Below are 22,591 nucleotides of genomic sequence, written 5' to 3'. Positions count from 1 at the left end.
TTGAGACCATTCTAGCTGCCAGCTGTCAAAGGGTTAAGTTTAAGGCTTCAGGGGGAAAATATGCAGAGAATTGTATAATATTTCTTACACAGAGATAATACACATACAATAGCGAACACCCCACCCCATCCTTCCTCCTTAACCCAAAGTAAAGTCAAGCACAGTTCATATTAACCCCATCATTTCCATAAGGGTAGCGCCATACTGCTCCCCCAAATTTACACTAATTTCACTAGTGTAAACTGCACCGATAAACCACAAGCATACATCCACACATATATGTACACATATATATATACATACATACATACATACACACATTATATATATAGTTCTTAATACAGTGTTGAATCCCTTAAGACAGTTACACATATATCTAGATATCATAGAAGTGAAGCCATACTAAACCACGTATATAATGTATACAGGGGCCTAACCCAATGCTATATTAAAAACCAGCTTGGTTCTCAAATAAATTATTCAAGGGATAAATTATTGATTGAAGGAATTATGATGAATTAGATATACAAATTATAATTATATATATATATATATATATATATATATATATATATCTATATATATATATATATCTATATATATAAATACACACACATTCATACATACACATATATACATACATACATAAATCATAAACCTGGACATGTAAGATAAGTTAAGGTTAATGAGGCTCCTGGTAATATAGACAGGGGGTAGGGGATGAAATAGGAGTCCTTCTCTTACCTCCACAGACAGGGGCCACAGTGGCAGGCAGTAAGCAGCTTCATGGCAGGAGAGAGACAGGGAAGCAGGGACAGATCCTTACTGCAGTCCAGGCTCACAGCGACAAGTGTCTCCAATCTGCCATATTGGGGGGCAGCCTGTGCCTTGGGGGTACCTCCAGATGCCTCCTGGGTTCAGGGAGAAGGAAGGGGGTCAGCCCTGGATCCTGGGGTCTCCTATCAGCCTCCTGCATTGAGTAATCAGTCAGACAGCAGCCACTTCCAGTAGCCCCCCAAGAAATGTTGCATCCTGCCAATGTACCCCAAAACAGAGAGTTCCCTGGGTACTGGGTGAGGAGCAGGGCCTGTCCTGGGGTAATGGAAGGGTGGTAGGGTTTTCTTTTTGGGGGTTCTCCAGAATGCCTGGCAGATAAGAAGCAAGGGTTTAAAACCCCCCAAAAGGCAGCCTTCCAGCCCCCTTTTCAGCCACCCTTCACCATCGCCATGCAGAGCCCCCCAGCACCCAACCTTCCTGCAAGCTGCAAAAAAGTTGCATTTAGGAGAGAGAAAAGGCAGAGGGAGGAGGAGGGGAGAAGGCTCTCTCTGTGTCTCTTTCTTTCTCCTGCTTTTGCAAAGCAATCAAACGCCCATCTCATGGATGACAAACAGGAGGGGGTAGTGCTCAGAACTGTCATGGTAGGGGAAAAAAATCTATAAACCTCCCCCCAGTGGAGAGACTGAGTGGGATTTCTGTTTAACCAACACATTTCAATCAGACATGGAGGGTGAAGGGGAGGGGGGGGGTTACTAACCCCTTGAGTTCTGCACAGAATGTTTGTTATGATTCACTGGGATACAATGTTGCAGCTTCCAACAAAAGGAAACAGCCCACCCAGCCCAGGGGTGAGCAATTACTGTCTCATGACTGCAAGCTCTTCAGGCCAGTGCAGAATTTAGTCTTCTGTCAGCACAGGGTGGCGGGGGTGCGACCCATTCTCTCCCCCACTGTCCTGCTTTGGACTTTTAAAACAAGACCTTATTGTACAGCGCTGCGGGATATGATGGCGCTACATAAAACAATAAATAATAATAAAATAATACAGTGTCATAGCCTGGATGGAAGTATTGGATAGTCACAGGACCTATGATTACAAAGATTGTACAATTAACCTGTAGGAGCCCAGCTGTTGTTAATGTACTACTCTCATTACACCCAGCCACACAATAACTATATATATATATATCACCCACATTTTATTGTCTGTCTCCCCAGGAAAAACATTATCCAGGACCACTCTCCTTTCTGTCTGCGGTATTCTATACTCCCTCCTTTCTTCTCTCAATGCAGAGCCTTGTGTTACTCATGGGCACAGCTGGACAAACACTCCATGGGGCCGCATCAATTTATGGCCCTCTCCCCCCCAATGCCCTACACAGGGGGCAGCGTACTCCTGTTACACGAGGGGTGTGCTCTGGCGATGGATCGTTCATACATGGAACCTACTTGGGTGATCCATCCTGGTTTCCTTACACATAGAATACAGTGCTGACTCCTGAACATCTGTATATATATATATATACATGGAGGTGGGTCTCTCCAGCCAAGCAGGTTCTAGATTCCCTTGTGCGTGATTCATCCTTGGCCATAGGAAGTGCAGAAGAGGGTACTTTCCCCACCTGAATGTTTTGGGCCACCCTATCTTACCTATAAACCACCCGTTGGTCCTTCAAAAAATATCAGATTATTCTTCCATCCATGGCCATAGCTAGAGGTAGGGTCTTCATTGTCCCCCACAAGAGAAAGTAACCACTTAAGTCTTCAAGGGAAGGTGGCCACCAAAATGCCAACCCATCTTCCCAACACCAAAAAAGTCATCAGCTAAGATAAATATAGACACACAAGGGTACAAGGTGAGACAGGTGCACTCACCAGCACTGAGTACCCCTCACTGGAAGACCACCACAGTGGGTTCTCAAACTGATCAAACCTGGGGGCTCCTGACATATCCAACTTTAACATTATCTAGTAAAAGAAATGGCGACAGGTGACCGTGCTCCATATAGGGCCACAGAGAACACCTTCCTTGGCTACCTGGTAAAACCAAGGGAGAGCCGTATCTCTTTGCTCTCTCCCCACATGGAGAGGGACCACCGAATTCTCAGGTCAACATTTTCATCTTTTCACAGGTACTCGCTTCATAGCTGGTTAGCCTTAACGTTAGACTCCAGACATTACATTTTATATAATGCTTCTGCCATTACGTTCACAAGAAAAAAATTTAGGTTTTTTTTTCCATTATAATAAAATAATAATAATTTCTTTAAAGGGAAGTTTTGCACAAAGTGATACTTTGATACTGAAACTAGTTCTGCGTTGCATCTCTGTATATTTGCATATTATTGGTCCCCAGCTTCCTTTCACCTGCGTTGGTCATGGATGGGTGGTGAGATGCTGAAGTTATATTTATTATTATTATTATTGTTATTATCTTTATTATTTTTTATATAACTTGGTATAATCGGGTATATCTTATTTCTAGCTATTTCATGGAGTCGCATTAATATATATACAGTTTCTACCAAACCTGGTTGCTCATATCAAGCCATTGCTGGCTTTAACTCCCTTACCATTTATGCTGGATGGCTATTCCACGTACCCACCTCTATTATTATTAGTTATTGTTTTATATAGCTCCATCATATTCTGTAGCGCTGTACAATGGGAATCTGTTAAGGAATACTGTTTTACATTCTATCTTACTTCTGTAATGCCGTGTAATGTTCACATAAATCTCTGGCCACCATAGAAAGCCTTCCGTGACTCCGTCTCTGTTGATTTATTACATTGCAAGGTTTGAAACCATTACTTCATTGATGAATCCCTTCTTTATAGATCTCTCCTCTCTGTTCCCAATATGAGCCTCAATTTATATCCCTCATGGGGATGCCAGGACACCCCCCATACCAGAACAGCTTACTTTTTTAAAGACCCTCAGAAAAATTAGTATTTAGGTTTGAAAGTTTAAATTTTTTATTTAGCGTGATAAAATCTTTTACGTATCATAACCACATGCTGCATTTCAACACTTCATTTTTAAATACCTAGTGATTTTTTTTTCTCATCCACAAAATCATTATTTGTCTTGTTTTAATATATTGTATTCTTCGATCTCTTTTATTTATCACCTATATTCCAATATATGTCAGCTGGGAGCTAACACTACTGAATTATTAATGTAATCCAAGAGCGCCTATGGGATTTCATGGCAAGACGGAGATCAACTATTCAGGCTTCCTGCTGGGGACAACTGGAAAGCTAACGTGTCACATACGGGTCAAGTGTCCCTGTTTAGTAGGGCCAGTGTCCCTTATTTGTCCCCTGATGTCCCTCCTTTCTAGGTTGGGTGTTAGTGTATGACAGCATTCTATAGCCCATGACATCATAATTCCTGCTACTTTTTTTTTTTGTGAAAAAACACCAGTCCTGAGCTCCTAAACCCAATCAATGTCCTGCGCTGCTCTGATTTAAGGATTTGGGGTCACTGTCTAAAGCAGGGGTCCTCAAACTGCGGCCCTCCAGCTGCTGCAGGACTACATCTCCCATAATGCTCCTTCAGCTAAGGGGCTGGCTGAGGAGTATGGGAGATGTAGTCCTGCAGCAGCTGGAGGGCCGCAGTTTGAGGACCCCTGGTCTAAAGCTTTATTATGTGTTTAATTTTGCAGTTCCACATACGGCCACCAGGGGCTCTACAGTAAACACGCCTCTAGGAAGAATGCACTCATTGAATCCTTTCTGTGTTCCTTTTATGCTTTTAATGCATTCCCCTTTCCTTTTAAATTCTTCTGCATGAGACCGGATAGTCCACACCGGGCATGCTGCCCTCCAAATGTGCTTTAGGCTAGTTCATAACTGGGTCACCTGGCTGGAATTGCCACTGAGCCGATTGTCGCCAGCCCTTTCCTGTTCAGAAGGGTAGAGTTCTTGAAATGATTTTTCGATGGTTGAAAATTGAAGCATGCCGAGAGCAATCTGAAAAGCGTCCTCCATGTGTCAAACATTGTTCCTTTCCCCAAAAAAAAACGTATCAAGGAACTCTAAAAACACACAAATAGCTCTTATCGGACCTCGGACCAGGCTTCAATCATGTTCCTCTTAATTATTCTGCGTATGGGTGATAAAGCACAAGGGAGAAATCTTACAAAGGTGTGATATTTCCTGGTTACCAGCCCTGGTCACCAGAGCTTACACTTGGATTGATGTAGATGTCCTCCCTTTGAAGTTTGTGTAGAACCCTAGAACCCATTCCATTGTGTTCCAAATATACGATCCGCGCACCTGTTATCAATTGTTGTCTTCCTTTTTGGAAATGAATTTCCAGCTGATGATTTTGCAGAAAATGTCACGCAAGAGGAGGCTCCGGAGCTTCTATCCTACCGGCCATTAATTCATTTGTTTGCTGCTGATACTGAAACAAAAATTGCAAAATGTATATGCCGCAACATCCGAGTGCATTGAGTCTTGCCCCATTTATGACTGTTTATGCAAGGATTCCATACAAGAAATTTTGGAGGAAACCAAGGAAATTGCTCTCCTGATTAATTGACGTAAATGGAAGAACGTTGCACCACAGCCCTAAAAGTCACTCTCATATGAATAGGAAAAGGTCTCGTAAATTAAATTGTTTAAAGAAAACAGAATCATTTGGTTCCAATCTACAGCCCCGAAAGGAAAAGTGTCTCCTTTTCAGCAATTTGAACCTCTTGGGTGTATTATTATTATTATTTTATATAGCGTCATCATATTCCATAGCGCTGCACAATGGGTATACAGTCTCTTTTTGCATATACCTATCTTTACCTTGGGTGCTGCCATAGGTCTCATAGTACCCTCAGCCATCCCCTCCACTATGATGCAAGGGGGGCTCAGGGAAGCCGTAGCCAGAAGGTTTCCAGTTATGGACATGACATCATACCTTGGCTTGCTTGTTAAGGCTGTGTAGATGGGCCGGTTGGGGAGATCAGAGATGTCATCTATAATCACCTGCTGCCACCCTAAACCAGAATATGATGCTGCCATAATGCATTGGTTGGCCCTTCTTAACGCTTAGCTCCTGGGAGCCCTGTGCTGTCTCGGGGGGTCTCGGGGGCAGCTTCTGTTTTCTCCAGGCAGGGGGCCAGCGTTTGGTGGAGGCTACTTGCCTCCCACACCCTGCCCAATCCCTTCCCTGTTTGGGGTCAACCCTGCAAATATTCAGCCCCAGCCTTCATGAAACTGCCCCCCCCTCACAAAACAGGCAGAGCTCTGGGTATCCCAGGTGTGATAATACTTGGTATGATAATAATTTTGCTTTAGTGAATAACCCCGTCCGAGAATTAATAGGAAAAGTGTGTGTGTGGGGGGGTGTTAAATAAAAGATGGGGAGCTAAGGAATAGAAGGGAAATGGGAAATGCTCACCCTGGGGAAAAATGTAGACACCCCTGGTGGTGTTAAGCCAGTTTAGCAAGATATAGGTTACATCCTCAACTAGGAGCCCAAAATAGCCTCTTCAACACGTCGGCCCCCGGGGTCAAAGGCTTAGTAGATTCCAATATTAATTTAATCTTTATATATATAGATATAAATATACATATATTATATATATATAATATATACATATATATATTCATAAATATATACTGCATCTATATATATATATGTATCCATTTCACAGCACTATGAAATATGATGGCACTATATAAAATAATAAATAATCATTATATATATATATATATATATATATATATATGTGTGTGTGTTTACATATATATATATATTAAATGCTATTCAGTTAGAATACAGTTTTGTTTTAGATCTGTGTTTTTTAATATGTTTTTTTTGTCTCGGCACAACACAGTTTTATAAACCGGTTGTCGCAAAGAGAAGTGTCTACTTTGTGGCAAAGCGCTTCATGGATATTTTTTTTTTTAAATGTTGGCAAGTAAGGGTATTTTATTTGTAATTTTTAAACCGAGACTAAAATAAACCGTCCAAATTATATACTGTGGTTTTCTGAGAATGTTTGGGTAGAGGGTCATAAATAGGTCAATTCTGCTGACATGAACGGGATGCCATTCAGATCTGGTATTTGCACTGGAGCCGACCCCCACTTCCCCTTTAAAGTAAGACATGCAGAGACATATTTTATCAAAATGAAGAGACTTCGGGCAAAAATGTGTCTTTTGATACCAAAAATTATTATTTTACAAGTATTTTTTTTAAATGCACTACTTATCCTGATTTATTAATTCTCTTTGCATTTATTTAAAAGGAATGATAATGCTTCGGAGTTCATTTTACGGGAAAAGGATACAAATTAAACGTTTTATGCTCCAGAATCTGGCAGCTTAAGACTGCGTTATAGCTTCCCTCGTATTATTATTATTTTATGGTTTTATATAGCACCACCATATTCCGCAGCGCTGTACAACGGGTAAACAGGACATACGTATAACAGGCAGTATATAACATAGCAGTTTGGCTTACAGAAACAACAGGTAAGGGGGCGGAAATAAGTTTATTAAGGGCCAAAACTTTTTTACCACCATGCCAGTAAAATATTGTCCAAGTGGCGACAGCATTTGGACCATGACTTCCAAGACGGTCAACCAGCACATGCTTGCCAGCACCTTGGTTCCCTTAGTTGTGCCACCTGATGCCAAGTCTCTGGCTCACAGTGGGCATATAACCCGTGGACCACTAGGGCCGCAACCGATATGGCATGGCCATGTGCATGTCATTTGGTGGACGCTAGCATGGAAGTGCCGGGGCCACCGAGTCATCCCAAGTCGGGCCCTGCACTCTGACTTCACTCCTGTTGGTATAAGAATCAGCAGATTGGTCAGGATTCTCTGAAGCTGAGGCTCCAGGTTTGGCTTTCTGGAATGTCTTGGCTAGCGGTATATTTTAGACTAGGTCAACTAGGCTTATGGCGGCCCTTCCAGGTGGGCACCGGCCTGCTAAAGGTAGGGGTGAGGTGCTCTACCAAATGTCCTCCTTACCTTAAGGATTGCACGTAAAAAAAGCCCTCAGTATTGACAACATTCAACTCGCACGCTCTTAGATGGTTAGCAAATGGAAATATTTATTATTACATGCCAATTTAACATAGTAATTTAGGTCGAAAACGACCTGCGGTTGATCCAGAAGATGGCAAAAAACCCTCATTAATTCAACAAGCTATAATTACTTTTTTTAAATTGATTTATTATTTTTATTGTTATTTTATTAATCATGTCATGTGAGTTTCGACCCGGACAATACGTGTCCTCATAAAAGCGCAAAACATAAAAGCCTATGTTCTCAGGAGGAGATACCAGCAGAGGCTGGACCACCATGGAGGATCCCCCCCACAAGCTAAATGCAACAGGGCCACATAATTCAATCGGGGGTCTTGGGCAGCGCCCCTTCATAAATATATCCCTGGTCCTTGGTAAATCAGGACTGTTGGCAACTATGACAGCCATTGTGTTTATGACATTAAAGCTGCCGTGTGGGCTGGCTGAGCACACTGGGAGTTTCGGTGGTTCACGGCGGCTGGCGAGCGAGAAGCCGCAGATTTAACGCCAACTGTGAAACAAAAAAATATATATTTTAATAAAAGAAGGTTTCTGATAAGCAAACAACTTGTGAGAGAATCCTGCGCTCTGCACTCAACTGCTCGGGTCTGGAAGCATTTAAAGCTCCAGGGCTGACGTCAGCATGCAGAGTCCATAAGGCTCTGCCGATTAGATTACGGGTTCGTATAGCCTGAGAAAGTCCAGGCCTCTCGAATCAGACCCAGAAATAACGTCGCTAACCGCGCGGTATCCGCAAAAAACGTATTCCAAAATCTCTGCGCTTCAAATAAAAATGATTTATACTTATCACACCTGCTTTTTACCAGGGAGGGGCTATGTACTCCTTTGGGGGTGGGGAGTGTGGCCCCAAAAAGAAGTAGATTGGGGACCCGGTGGGCCGCTGTGACCTTACAATGGCACCTGTGTCGTTAAAACACCTTGGGGTTTTAACTTAAATCACACCTGCTTTAAAGTAGGTCACAGCACGCCTTGTAGATGTAATAGACATAATCATTGAACCTGCTTTAAAGTACGGTTCTTATATGTGCCAACAGTCCAGAAATTCCTAGGACAGTCATAACAGCCCGGCTTATGTCGAAGCTGTATTGGCGAGTGTCCAGGTTCTCTGGATTGCTGGTCACTTCACATGCGCGAGGTCTGGAATTGGAACTATGTTTATTAAAAAAGTCAGGGCAGGTTAAAAAAATTGGGGTTCGGGATGCATTAAGTTAGGCGGTCAGCTGTCCCAGGTAGGGGGGTCGAGTTAAAACTTTGGGGATATACTTGTGGGGGCCCCCCTCAGACAGGCTTACAGGGACCCCCACATTTTGTGTTATGCTTCCAGTGGGCAGGGGTGTCCCGCTGCCCAACTCCACTCTTACTCAAACGGGATTCGGCATCCTTTGCACCCCGGCGACGTGCATTTACTGAGCTATGAGTTCTAGCTTTCTTTATAGCTAAAACACCAGGCTTGTTTAATAAAGAAGTAATTGTATGCGTCCCCGGTCTGACCCCGGTAAAAGGGGGAATGTATATATTATCGCGAGCTTTGTGTTTTTCACCCCGTATCGTGTTAAATTAGAAACACGTTAGACCAGAGCCCAGCGAAAATTTAGCAAAAGGAAACGCAAGTGGGTTTTAATTGCCCCTCTCTGCTGCGTTCCTTATACCGCTTACAGTCAACAACGCTGACGTTCACTTAGCCGTGGAAGAATGTTGCCCCGGGGCCACGTTTAACTCCTTCTGCTCCCAATAAACGTGCGAAGTCAAAATATTTTTCCCTTTTCAGAATTTTTTGCCGGCGGGTTACAGCCAATCACAGACGGAAATGGTTTTCATAAATCTGCCCATGATGAATAATTAATTAAATGCAGGAGTTGACGGGTGGGGAGCAGGTCCAAACTGAGGGTGACGAGGTGTGCCTATCGCTTTAAGGCTGGAGGCCACGAACAGACAGAAGTGCGGCTGGAGGCTGGGTATGAGGATACCTGGGAACTCTCTGGGTATTCGCTCCGGAGACTCCGGGTGAAACGCCGCTCCTCCGGGCTACTGCAGGACCTCCCGATCGCCATCAGCGAGACCACCGCAGTGGGTACGGACCTCAGCAGAACCTCCGACCCAAAAAGGGCACCCAGAGAGGTCCCGGTTATGGGTATGAGAGGCCGTTGCATTAGCCTGTAGCCGCACATCGCAACACCCGATTTGCCACTGGAACGGCGTGACCCTAATATTTAGGGGCTCTCCACCACTAGGTGCTGTGCATGGTATGGGGACATTCTCAGGGCCCAATATACCCAGTGTTCTAAAACGGAGTTCTGCACCCCTTTAGGTACTCGGCTCTTATCTGGAGGGGCAGGAGGACAACTCAAGTCGGCCTGTTATGGGGAGGCAGGAGCCCAGCGGGGTCTCGTAAACTCATGTATTTGGGGCGTAGAGCTTCTGCATTCCTCCCAACATTTTAAAGGAGGACACATTTGTTTTAGGGTGGTTATAGGTGTGTGTAGGAACGTGGCTTTACCGAGACACTTTACGTGACCTTGAGACCTATCAATAGCTATTCAAGCGGTTGACGAATGCATTTAAAAGAATATAAGGTAATTGAAGGTAAAGGTGTGTAGTTCGGACTCTTGTGAAATAACCTTTTTGAGTTCCTGCTCCACTTAAGATGTAAAGCAAGCACTATAAAACCAAGACAATCAAGATGTAATTGCCTGTCCTAAAATAAGTCCTCTTCTGGGAGTCTCAGATGTTTTCACGCTCATGTCACGCTGGTAAAATCAGTAAATCAGACTCAGCTCACCCATAAGGGCAGCCCGGACCTGAAATACCAGGAATGTTTCCTCTACACAAAGAACCCTAAACATATGTTTCTTTTCCTTTTTTATTTAAACACGAGGTACTTCACTTAAAAACCGTACAGTTCCCCGTTGACTCAAACTTTGTGATCCACATTTGATGACCGTGTCCCAGTTTCCGTTATTACTTCTCTCGGTTCAGTGAACCCGCGTCACTTTGAGGGTTTAGGAAGCCCCGCTGTTTCTCACCTCCCTGACTATGTTTCAGTAGTAAGAGGGTAAAGATGTATTTATTAACGTATGCTATGTATGAATCTATAGATATTAGAGCAAGAGTGTATGTATAAGTGTGTGTGAGCATGAATGTTTAGGCATCAGTGTGTGTTAGCATGAGTGTGTAAGTACATGTGTGTTAGCATGAAAGTGTAAGCGTGTGTGTGAGTATCCACGTTATGACGAGGCTGGCACGGAAGGAACCTATATGACATTGGCCCTTCATGTAGCATTGGTGGGGGGTTGTAGGAGGTGTAAATATTTGTGCCGAGGGGGGGTTCAATGCAAAAAGCAAAGGCGTCCTCAACACAAAGACATGCGCCAAGCAATGAGCGGCCGAGGCATCACCCATCGGCTCCTATAAAGCATGTCAAACAAGGAGGAGGACATCATAATCAGAATTCTTAGCATAGCAGCCGGGGGGGGGGGACGTTGAGGTCCTTGCCCAGATTTACTTTTCTTCTTCTTAGGGAGGGTCCCTAAGACTTTCCGAAAATACAAACGCAAACATCTGCTTATCTGAAAACAGAAAGGGTCTTTCTAGATTTTTTTTTTTTAGATTACCGTTTTGGTAAATCTTCTAATTCCCTTTAGCCTGGTAGAGAAGGAAGAGGCTACAGAAGTGCAACACTGGGGGGGGGGGGACCTGGTATCCACCGTGGCCCTTCCGCTTTTGGAGGAACACCACAACTTGAGAAGAACGGGACCCTCAGGCTTCAGATAAGTGGATAATTCCCAACCCTTCTCTCCTGACCTCCTTAAGCCCTTTCACCAGTTCCATGAAAACCCCCCCCCGCCCCAGGTGTCATTCCTGTGGCCGTCCCACATATTTTGTGTCGCTGGGACCGATTTTGGTTGTTTTTAGTATGAATGCCGTTCGGCCGCTTTGTGACAGTACAGTACATGCAAATCATTGGTTATTTTTATGGTTCTAGAACACTGTTCTAGTTATTGACTGTACACACACCTTATACCCGCATATACTTGTTGATGTTTGTGCTCTTGCCTTGTATAAATTGTGAGTTCCGTCTTGGAATAAACTCAATCAATCAAAGGTAGTCTGGTCGTGGACTCTTCATTGGTCCCAGGAAGAGATCAGCCATATACGTCATCAATGTAAAGAATATTGAGCCTATATTATCGTGGAATGTGGACCGTATTCTACAGTTATGGCTTCTGCCAGTTGGCCAACCTTCTGCTTGGAGTTGTCTCTTTGTGTTTGGGTTCTATGTAGCCCCGTGTGTTGGGTGTTTAGTGAGTTCTAAAAAGAACTCAAACATATAACATCGGAACACGTTTTCAAATGTTTTCAGAACCTCTTGGTATCAGCGTGGTTTGTAGGGACCATGGGTGCCTGACCAGGGCCCAGGAGGCCACTGTAACATGTGGCTAGTGAAAGCCATTCCTGGGACCTCTCCGGGTTTTTTCGACATCTTGAATCCAATTTTCAGAGCCATTTAGTTAATACATTAGGTGAGACTTTTAGAAAGTTCCCAGGTATGGATATGAAGCCCCTTTCTTCCCCTTCCTTCCCCTCCCTGGCCGAAGCCTAAGGAGGGGCGGATTGTCTAGGGCTGAGTGGTTCGTAGAAGAATCAATAACCATGCGCTATGGAGAGCCAAACCCTGCTAGTTTCTCCTGAAACACGCGATGAGTTCACCTCCAGTGATGATAAATGAGAGTCCTTCAATGAATAAACTATTTGTTATATAGGTGTGACTCAGTCCAGAGTCACACTCAATGAGTCCTCTTCGGAAGGCAACGCCGACCAAGAAGGAACACCAGAGCGCCATCTACTGATCTAAGATGGAACAGACACCTTCTGGTGATTAAACAATTACCGAAGGATCATGGGGGATGTAAAAAGTCAGATAAAGGAGATCTGTGTTTGGAGGGATTCTTCTACTTAACGTTAGACCCAGCTTTACAAAAAAAATAATCCTACCTTAAACAAGACAGCGTTATATATGTGTGAGCAATAAAATGGAATTATTTTGGGCTGGAATCAGGGTAAATAATGCGCCCTTGTTTATTTAAGAAAGTTTGTCGTGTGTGGGAGGAATATCATGGGTAGGAACAGCTGTAAGATAAATGATTCTCAATTAAAGTCATCTGTATTCAAGCAGGGATTTCAGTTGCGCTACACCAGGGGGCTCAACTGCTATTAAATCAGAGTAGAAGATGCAGTCCGTTCTATGGTGTAGGAGCTTAAGAAGCTACCCATTTACCCCGAGACTTGGGGGCAAACCAGGACACTTCCCAACCAGGAATGCCAATCACTTATGGTGAATAAGATGGACCCCATGGCCTATTTGCCGGCCACTTGCCCTATCGGCTGAGCCGCAGTCTCACGATCAGCTCATTCAGAACATCTTTTGGTATCAGGGTTAGTTTGGAATGTTCCTGACAGCATTTCGGGGGGTATACTCATAATGGCGACCTAAGACAGGCGTCCGCGGGAACTCTCGGGGTTTGACTGTGAGTCTCAGGGTTTTTGCCCCAATCTCAGGGTGAAGGGGCAGGTTCTCAGGGTCACACAGAGGTCACTCCTTCCTATACTACACTGCTGTGATTGTACAAAAGTCTCCCAATTGGCACCTTTGCTACCAGCATGTTACGGCTGATTCTCCTGCTTGAATGCAGGTAACTCAATTAAGCGTCTCTTCAAATAATAAGAAGTCAAGTTCTAAAAGCAAAACAATCGGCACCATTTGCTTCCATGGCGACTGCTCCACGTTTAGACTTTTGCCCCAGAAGGGACTGTCCCGATTGTCCGCTTTTACCCCCAGTCTTTTCTAAGCCTTGCGTTTTACTTTAGACCTTATATATATATTTTATTTATTGAATACATTTCAATTTACTTATTTGGGGCTTTTAGGGCTGTAGAACCCGGTAACCCAGAAAACGTTCTGGGCATCACCAGGGGAGGAAAAAGGGGACCCTGGGATCAGGGGCAGGCGGCAACATTAACGTTATCCAGAAGCCTCGTTACGGTTACAGGCGCCCAGGTGCGGACACTTCCCCTAGTGCTAATCCCAAAAAGGGACTGGCCAACCTAAACAGGGACACATAGCAGGTCATAACAACATGCGCTGTTTTGGTAGCAGGTGTTATAGGGAGCGTAACGTGCCTGTCTCTCAGTAAGGAAAGTTTTATTGTATTTTAACTAGATCAAAAGATTCATAACCAAACAAGCTGACCCAAGAAGGGGTTAATGTATCATGACATTACGTCATGTCTCCCCACCCATGAGTGCCCTGTTTCGTCATTACTCTGAAACTTAAAACACAGAACATAAACCAACACAGTGTGTGACGAACTACGTCTTCCACAGGCCCCTATACCAGGCTTCCTACTTGGCCTGTGGCGTAAGGGCATTCTGGGAATTGTAGTTTCACATCGCTCTACGTATTGTTGAGCCCCAGAGCATCTGCCATATAGTAGAACTACATATCCCAGCAACCACCGGGAGCTGCTCTCGGGCTCCTCACAGTGGCCACAGTTTATTGTGCAGCTGCAGTAGGAGTTGAGGTGAAGACAAGGAGTGACCGGCAGGTAAGAGGCTGCATGTCAGGTGGGGGTCCTACCTGCAGGGAATAGGAGGGTCTCTGGTTTATAATGGCATTAACTCCTAATCTCCTGGGTGAGGTAGGAAAAGAGCTCAATTTAAGATATGCTTTGTAAAAATATGTCTTACCTGGTGTCAAAGGTGTGTATGTTCAGAGGGATTTAACAAAGTACAGGAGGGAAGTTTATTTCAAAGGAGGAGAAACGTTACAACAAGAGGCCATCATCTAAAACTAGTGGGTCAGAGGCTTGGATGGATTGGAAGGGTGGTAGATACATGGAACAGCCTCCCAGCAGAAGTGGTAGAGGCTAATACAGCAAGGGGATTTTGACATGCATGGGATAGACATACGGCTCCTGAATCTAAGACGAGACCAACGACTGATTAAGGTTTGGATCTTTACAGGCAGAAAAGACGGGCAGATTAGACGGGGGGCCAAATGGGGCCAATCTGCCCTCAAATTCTATGTTTCTGCTTGTGTTTAGAGCTCAGATGTTAGTTTGCATTTTTTTATATTTTGTTTTATAATTTTTATCATCTGTTCTATATTTTTTTATTTGTTCTTAACTAAACGTCTCGTTCATTGTTTTAACGATCTCATCAGCGCGGCTTCAGTCCCATTTATTCATGTGAATTTTTCCGTTTATGATGTAATACTAAGTCTTAGGCTTCTTCACGGTAATGGTTAATTTTACTGTAATTATTAATTTTAATAGCGCTACAAACTGTATTATTAAAAATGTAGTTTTAATAATAAAAATGGATATTTAAACATTTGGCGTGTGTCACTGAAGAGGTACATTTTTGGGGTGAGGTTTTGTAAACCACAAGTCAAGCAATGCCTGGTACAAGCTCTGTATTAGCAAATAAACACCTCTCCAAGTGCCGCTCCCACCCATCGCCCACCTGTACAATTTGGCTATTAAACAAAAAAGACTTTAAATTGCATATTAATGCTGAAAAAATAAGTGTGTATGTGTATGTATGTGTATATATATATATATATATATATATATATATATATATATATATATATATATATATATTTTATTTTTCTGTAGTGGATATTTTTTATATTTTTTTCTGCAGTGGTTTATATTTTTTTTGTATATTTTCTGTAGTGGAGTGTTTTTTATATATATATATATATATATATATATATATATATATATATTATTATTTTATTTTTTTCTGTAGGGGATTATTTGTATTTTGTTATATATTTTTCTGTAACAGATTATTTATATTTTGTATTTTTTTTTTGTATCTTTTTCTGTATCTTATTATTTATCTTTTGTATTTTGCTATATATTTTTTTCTGTAGCGGATTATTTGTGTTTTGTATTTTTTTTGCATATTTTTCTGTAGTGGATTACCATATTTATATTTTGTATTTGTTTGTTTTTCTGTAGCGGATTATTTATATTTTGTAAGATAAATTGAACAGCCTCCCATCAGAAGCGGTAGGGGCTAATACAGTGAGGGATCTAAAACAAGACCAAGGACTGATTAAGGTGTAAGTTTTCTATATTTTAAATATATTCCCGTACCAAGTAAGTAAAATATATAAAAATGTCTGCCTTAACTGACAAAAAAAAATGTTACAAAACTTTTGTGTATAAGGAAGCAGGAAACTTTAAAAACCCCAAAAATCGTCTTTATACGAAAGAAAAATATTTGTCTTTAGACGTAAGACAGCTCGTCGACTTCCCGAAACGAAGGCCGCATTCCTGGCGTTCGATGTTACGTGTCGGGGTGAAAAATAAATATAGAAAAATGTCAATAAAACACAAAGGGAATGATGCATTTATACCGTCGGGACCCACAGGCGTAAGTCGGGCTTAAAAAACATAAATAAAATAAAAAAGGTTTTCTTTGATACTGTTACTAGGTAGAGCATAAAAGGGTGGAGTCAAGCAGGGGCAAATTGAAAGAGGTGGGGCTACCAGCAAAGCACGCCCACTTAAAGTATTTTGGGAGTGGCTACTGCAGGGTACCTTTATTTAAAGGTCTAGTTGATCCAAGTAAAGTGATCAATTTAAGTATTTGCCGGTTTTCACCATGCGCCACTACTGCCTACTTCCAATATGTCTGCCAAATCAGTCAGTTCTTGTTTTTTTAGACCCTTTAAATGTAAGGACTGTAAGCAGCGCTGCGGGAATTGTGGGCGCTACAGAAATAAAAGCTAATAATAGTGTTTCCCAGCCCAAGCTGCATGTTCGTTTACCCAGCAGCTAGTCTGCGCTGGGCTCAGCAAATAAATAGTTAAATAAATAAGATTTTGAGTGGTGCTTGGTGCTCTCTGGTGTTTGCTGCTCTTCGGCTCCTTGTTCTATTGCATGTTTCCTGAAGATATGCCGATGTTTACATGTCCTCGCAAACAGATACGTTATTTTTAGACCTTCGGAAATATACTGTTCAGGGAACACGGACAGTCATTCCGTGACACGTGTGGCCAGAAATTAAACCTGTGCTGTTCTGTACCGGCTCTGGACTGGCAAATGCCCGGGGGGCCACTGGCCGACATGCGGGTGGGTAGTATTCTGGCTCATGGAACTGCAGCCCGGTATATAAAACTACACACACCTTTTGTTGCCCATACCGCTCTGGGGGGACATGAGCCAGTTGGGGGGAGCACGTCTTGGCCGGACGCATCATCTATGCAGAAAATAGCTGGGAGTCGGGGTAAAGAATGGGGCAAATTTATATGGGAAGGGTTCTGCAGAATGACCCCATGCAAGGGGGACACCATATACAATTAAAGCGACCTCAGCTATCATATGCATTAAAATGGGCACACTGACTGTTGCGTCCCTTTAATTATACTAAAATGCAAGGATTTGGGGGGTAAGATGAAGATGTACTTCTTTGTGTCTTGCAGCATCTGGACCTTGGAGCGTTTAAGGAATGCATGTGTTTTTGTTAATATTTTTTTTATATGTTTAGGCTACAGGGCGTGTAGAACACAAAATAATGCAGAGCTTTGTGTGTTTACACGCATGCAGAAACATTGCAAAACTGGTCTCACCGAGGTTGCAAGTGGGTGGCGAGCCGCGCTTCCCGATAATAAAACATCTTTGTCAGCAGATGAGTTCATCGTTTGTTGGGAAGAACGAATGTGTGCGCGTTCATCCTAAACCCCCCAGTGTTTCCGTGGCAGGTTAAAACAAGAACATATGAAGGTTGCTGGCCTGGCATAATATATTAATTGTTACTCGTTTTAATCCCTTTCATTAATTTTTTTTCTCATTATATGTAACCAAAATGATGAGAAACTATATTTGCTATAATAATGGCGCTAAAACATAATTCTCTTAAAGTGTCGGACCCTTCATAGAGGGATAGATCTGTACCAAATATACGGTAATTTAGTTTTTTTGTGCTTTCTTGTAATTGATGTCAGCAAAGATTGCACAATTGTTTCTGCAGCCCTACAAACTGATCTAACGATAGATCATGGACCAGCGTCATGTACCAGCATGTTTATTTTATGGTGTCCATGGTTCATACATCAATCACTGAATGCAGAACTAGGGGCTTAAAATTTCCACTAACTAATATCCAGGAGATATCCCCGTATATTTGTTTTGTTAGACCCTTGATGACGAAGGACATCATTGTATGTCCTGAAAAACTGACTCTTGAGGACACAGGACGTACTATTATGTCCTGCACTATTTCAGCTGATGGGAGTTATGATGCAAACACTGACAATGTTAACTCCGCAGGAAGCTTCAGCTTGTTTGGAAGAGACACAGGTGACCCCCCCCCTTTTCTTCTCGACACAAATACTATGATCGGTAAAGCAGGGCTGCAGAGCGCTGCTTCCCGATCGCTGTGTGATCAGTGAAACAAATAGTATCTATCTTCTAAAAAATACTGTACAATAAATTATTTTTTAAGAAAAAAATGTCAAAGAAAACATTTATTTAAAAAAACACAGCAGTGATGTCATCATGGAATCTGGAGGTGCACATTGAAAAAATTATATTTAAAATTATAGTGTAACAGTTATACAAATAATAATAAAATATAATATATATATATATATATATATATATATATATATATATATATAAAAAACACACATACCATTCCTAGTTCAAACGATTTTTTTTTTGCTTGTTCACCAATTACAAATTTAAAGAAAAATGAAATAAAATAGCACCTGTACTTTTTAATAATTTATAATATATATATATATATATATATATATATATATATATATATATATATATATATAAATTTTTTTTTTATTTTTTTTTTATTTTTTTTTTTAGGAAAGGTTGTTGGGGAATTCTATCACATTTATCTTCGAGGGTCGTAAGCGGAGTGTCCGTCAAAAGCCAAGTCTCCAGGTACCTGTCTCCACAATGGCAATTTTCATTCACGAAACTAAAGATTGTAAACAATCTAATAACGGACTTATGTCTTTTTTTTTTTTTTTTTTTTTCTCTCAACCTTTATCACTATGTTACTATGCATGATACTTTGTCACCTTAATAGAACTCTTATTTAATAGTGAATAAAATTCTATTTTCTGCTGGGGTACATAAAAATGCAAAAAAAAAAACCAAATTTTTTTTTTTGCGTACTGGCAGGAAGCGTGAAAAACATTAATTCCTGTATTTAGTAACGTCTTTGATGACGGAGAAGAATTCTTTCTCTTGTACCTTCATGCTGACGGTCAGAATTCAAGTTTTCTTGTGTAACCGGGGACAAGCGATCTTTTCCAGGAAGCAGCGGAGCGCTAATGATAACAAAAACCTCATTTGATTACAGTTTCTGTTTTCTGGTCACGATTTCCACTCTTATCCACGCTACGGCCGACCTGGTGGAACCGCGTAAATATTTATAGAAAAATGCTGCTTCATTCTGTGTCACTGTACACCCCCGTCCCCTCTCGGTATCCTCTTCCCCTTCTCCGGAACGGGTGACTGCAATAATTACAGTGACTTTCTGTCTGTCTCGGACTGCAGGTAGACATCGGCTGGTCCCTGGACAGCGGAAAAGCAGAAAGATGGGGGCTTTCTGGCCGAGTGACGGCTACATGGTGACCTTGGCCCTTCTCGTTGGCTTTCTGAGTCTGCTGTACTGGTAAGAACTTTCCTCAAGGGGGTTTAGTAGACTGGCGGTAACTAAACTTGGGTTCTAGGGCTGTTCTCAAAGTCCTATAATCCTTGAACACCTTATTGAGAGCATAAGCTTGGTGGCCCTTTGTTTAGATGGCACCAGACAGTTTTTGGGGTGGCCGCCACAAGAGATAAGACAGCTCATTAGTTTCTGCCAGCATAGAAGCAGCCAGTATTTGGAAGCTACAGCTCCAAAACCCAGGGGAAAAAATAAGAATTCTAAGAATTGTTCTATGACAAGTATTGGTTCATCAGTTTTTAATGAAATTCATTAATATTTATCTTTTTAAGATAGGTTTTTTTTTTTTTTTTGGAATGAGACCTTTCTGGGTTTGAGGAATTACTGTCTTTCCTCATATAAAATGTTTCCTTGTGCAGTTGACGTCAATTCCGAGTATCCCTGGGGGACTGCCACAGTTACAGAAGCTCAAATAGAACTCAAACATTTTAAATAGGTGTGAAAAAAAAATGCCATAAAGTGAGAATGTTTTAAAAATAGTTACGTGTTAATAGTTTATTTTTATAATTTAACAAGAAGCAAAGTGAGTGAACAGAAGAAAAATCTAAATCAGATTAATATTTGGTCCTTTGTCTTCCAAACAGCATCAGTTCTTCTAGGTTCACTCACACTCAGTTTTTTAAGGAACTTGGCAAGTAGGTTGTTCATGTATTGCTTCCTAGCCCTTCGGCGAACAAACTGTCTTCTGCTTGCGGCCAGATATTTTATTTCGACCTTTTTCTGCACCCCGGTTCCCGTGTTTTTGTGAATAGTTGAGTCGCTTGGCCTTTGTTTCCACATCGGAGGTATGGCTTTTTGGCCACAAGTCTTGGCCACTTCACAAGGACCACTTCTGCGGCGCTAAGGTTCCTTGGCCCATCACGGCCCTGGAGATTGCCTGTTTCTTTGTGCTTCTTCAAAAGAGCGTGGACGGAACCCCTGTCTGCCTCGAAATGTCAGCCTGGCAGAGACCGTGCTGAGAAGGTGTAGCTACCTTGTGTGTTGTTGCTGTGCTCGGTCTTGCCATGGTGTCTTCAACGACCTCTCTTTGTTAGCGTGTTTGGCCGTTCCTCACCCGGTTTTATTTCTGCTTATTTATTTCTGTTTCGGTTTTCAGGTAATAATTGTGTTTCAGCCTAGATATTAATAAATTGATGATCGTTAGCACCTGTTTGGTTTAATTGTTTAATCATAAACCTAGCAATATGCCTACAAAATCCCCGACAGAGACCTCCGACTGTGTAAAAGAGGTCAACAAAATTAATTTTCATAAAAAGACAATTTAGCGGGAAGAACAACCTCACCGCTGTACTATAATTGGCTGTGTTTAACCCTTTTTGTACCAGGGGGTAGGCAGCACATTTTACACTGGCATTCAGAGGGTTAATCCATGTGTTCTGCAACTCTGCAGTCTTTGTTCTTCGTTAAGCCAGTAACGCGGTTTTATAGTTTTTTTTTTTTTTTGGATTATTTTTTTCTACCTCTAAACCACGTTAGAGACTCATGAAGACAAATTCCCCCCCCCCACTTTGTTCTTTTTGTATCGTGCGTTGCATCGTGGATGGCCGGCACGCAAATCACGGCGGGGAGGCCGTGAGCCGCCAGGCCTCATGCTGGTAATGCCACTGGATGATTTTAATAAAATAGGACAGCCGTGAAAATCAAACAGGCGAATGTCTGTGTGTATGAGTGTGTGTGTGTGTGTGTGTATATGAGTGTGTGTGTGTGGGGCGAGGGTTTGCATTACTCTCCAGGAGATGGCTGTCTGTGTGCGACGTTTTGGGGGGTGTTTCTTAAAATATCCTGAGAGAGACGACCACCAATCACCAGCCTGATTTTAACTATACATATCATATATATATATTTATGCTTTTAATCCCCAGTTACAGTGAAGATCGTACTTTAATTAAATAATTTTTTGGAAAATATTTTTTTCTTTCAGCATTAGATACAATGTCGTTTAGAAGCAAAACACAAAATGCCGCCTTTATATCTGCAGACCTGGAGGTCTTCGCCGTTGTCGGTCATGTGATATTTTGGGCAACTCCTCAAACACCACACTGAGCTGATGCTTTATGGCAATGCTAATGAAGTCTGTTGCTCCATAGACTTTCATTAGTCAGAGAGTCCAACTGGGAAGATTAAGACTGAGCCATTCTATTATTTCCCACAGGCAGTATGATAATGAGTCAGAGTGTTTGCCTCGCAGATTAGTCTCCGATAACAAAGCGAGAACTCGTACAAATGGCTAATATGCAGCTGTCTAAACATATGTTACGTGAAAATTAAAATTCCTTTCAAGCAGAAAACAGCTGAATATATATTAACAATATAGTAAAAAATAATTTTTGGGTTTTTTTAGTTGTACGGATTCTCCAGAAATGTAAAACGTGGGTTGTGAATAATATTTAAATTAAAATGTTCTCCCCTGGCAGGTATTCACGGTCTGCATTCTCTCAGCTGGAGAAGGCTGGCATTAAGCACCCAAAACCGCTTCCTTTCATCGGAAACATTATGCTGTTTCATCAGGTATGGCGTCACCACCAAGTTTTGTTTGAATTTTGTTTGTTAGCCTAATGACGTTGAATACAGTCCATGGATATTTACAGGGGTTATTTTAGAAGTGTTAGAATGTGGATGAGAACCATTTATGGGGCTAGAATGTGGATGAGAACCATTTATGGGGCTAGAATGTGGATGAGAACCATTTATGGGGTAAGAATGTGGATGAGAACCATTTATGGGGCTTGAATGTGGATGAGAACCATTTATGGGGCTAGAATGTGGATGAGAACCATTTTTGGGGCTAGAATGTGGATGAGAACCATTTATCGGGCTTGAATGTGGATGAGAACCATTTATGGGGTAAGAATGTGGATGAGAACCACTTATGGGGCTAGAATGTGGATGAGAACCATCTATGGGGCTTGAATGTGGATGAGAACCATTTCTGGGGTAAGAATGTGGATGAGAACCATTTCTGGGGTTAGAATGTGGATGAGAACCA

General features: G+C 42.0%; 2 protein-coding genes and 1 long non-coding RNA gene across 4 annotated transcripts in view; 2 read left to right on the top strand and 1 right to left on the bottom strand.

Moving 5' to 3' along the window:
• The window catches only part of LOC128490214 (homeodomain-interacting protein kinase 2-like), a 31,233-nt gene extending 29,898 nt beyond the window's left edge, over positions 1–1,335 (bottom strand). For both annotated transcript variants that reach the window (XM_053462001.1, XM_053462002.1), the window contains exon 1: positions 745–1,335. The gene's annotated coding sequence lies outside the window, so the exon portion shown is untranslated. The remainder of the gene's footprint in view (positions 1–744) is intronic.
• Positions 1,336–14,236: 12,901 nt separating this feature from the next.
• Positions 14,237–18,802, top strand: LOC128492617 (uncharacterized). The gene is made up of 3 exons (XR_008354114.1): positions 14,237–14,441; positions 15,867–15,968; positions 18,735–18,802. It is a non-coding gene; the product is annotated as an uncharacterized LOC128492617 (long non-coding RNA).
• Positions 18,803–19,139: 337 nt separating this feature from the next.
• TBXAS1 (thromboxane A synthase 1) overlaps positions 19,140–22,591 on the top strand; it is an 11,955-nt gene continuing 8,503 nt past the window's right edge. The window contains exons 1-2 of the mRNA XM_053463376.1: positions 19,140–19,551; positions 22,020–22,113. Of these exons, the coding sequence (XP_053319351.1) occupies positions 19,475–19,551; positions 22,020–22,113 (171 nt within the window). The 5' untranslated portion in view covers positions 19,140–19,474. The remainder of the gene's footprint in view (positions 19,552–22,019; positions 22,114–22,591) is intronic.

Source organism: Spea bombifrons, chromosome 4, assembly GCF_027358695.1.
Source record: "Spea bombifrons isolate aSpeBom1 chromosome 4, aSpeBom1.2.pri, whole genome shotgun sequence".
Lineage (NCBI taxonomy): Eukaryota > Metazoa > Chordata > Amphibia > Anura > Pelobatidae > Spea > Spea bombifrons.
Note: the sequence above shows the minus strand (reverse complement) of the source record. Positions and strands in the feature narration are given on the sequence as shown.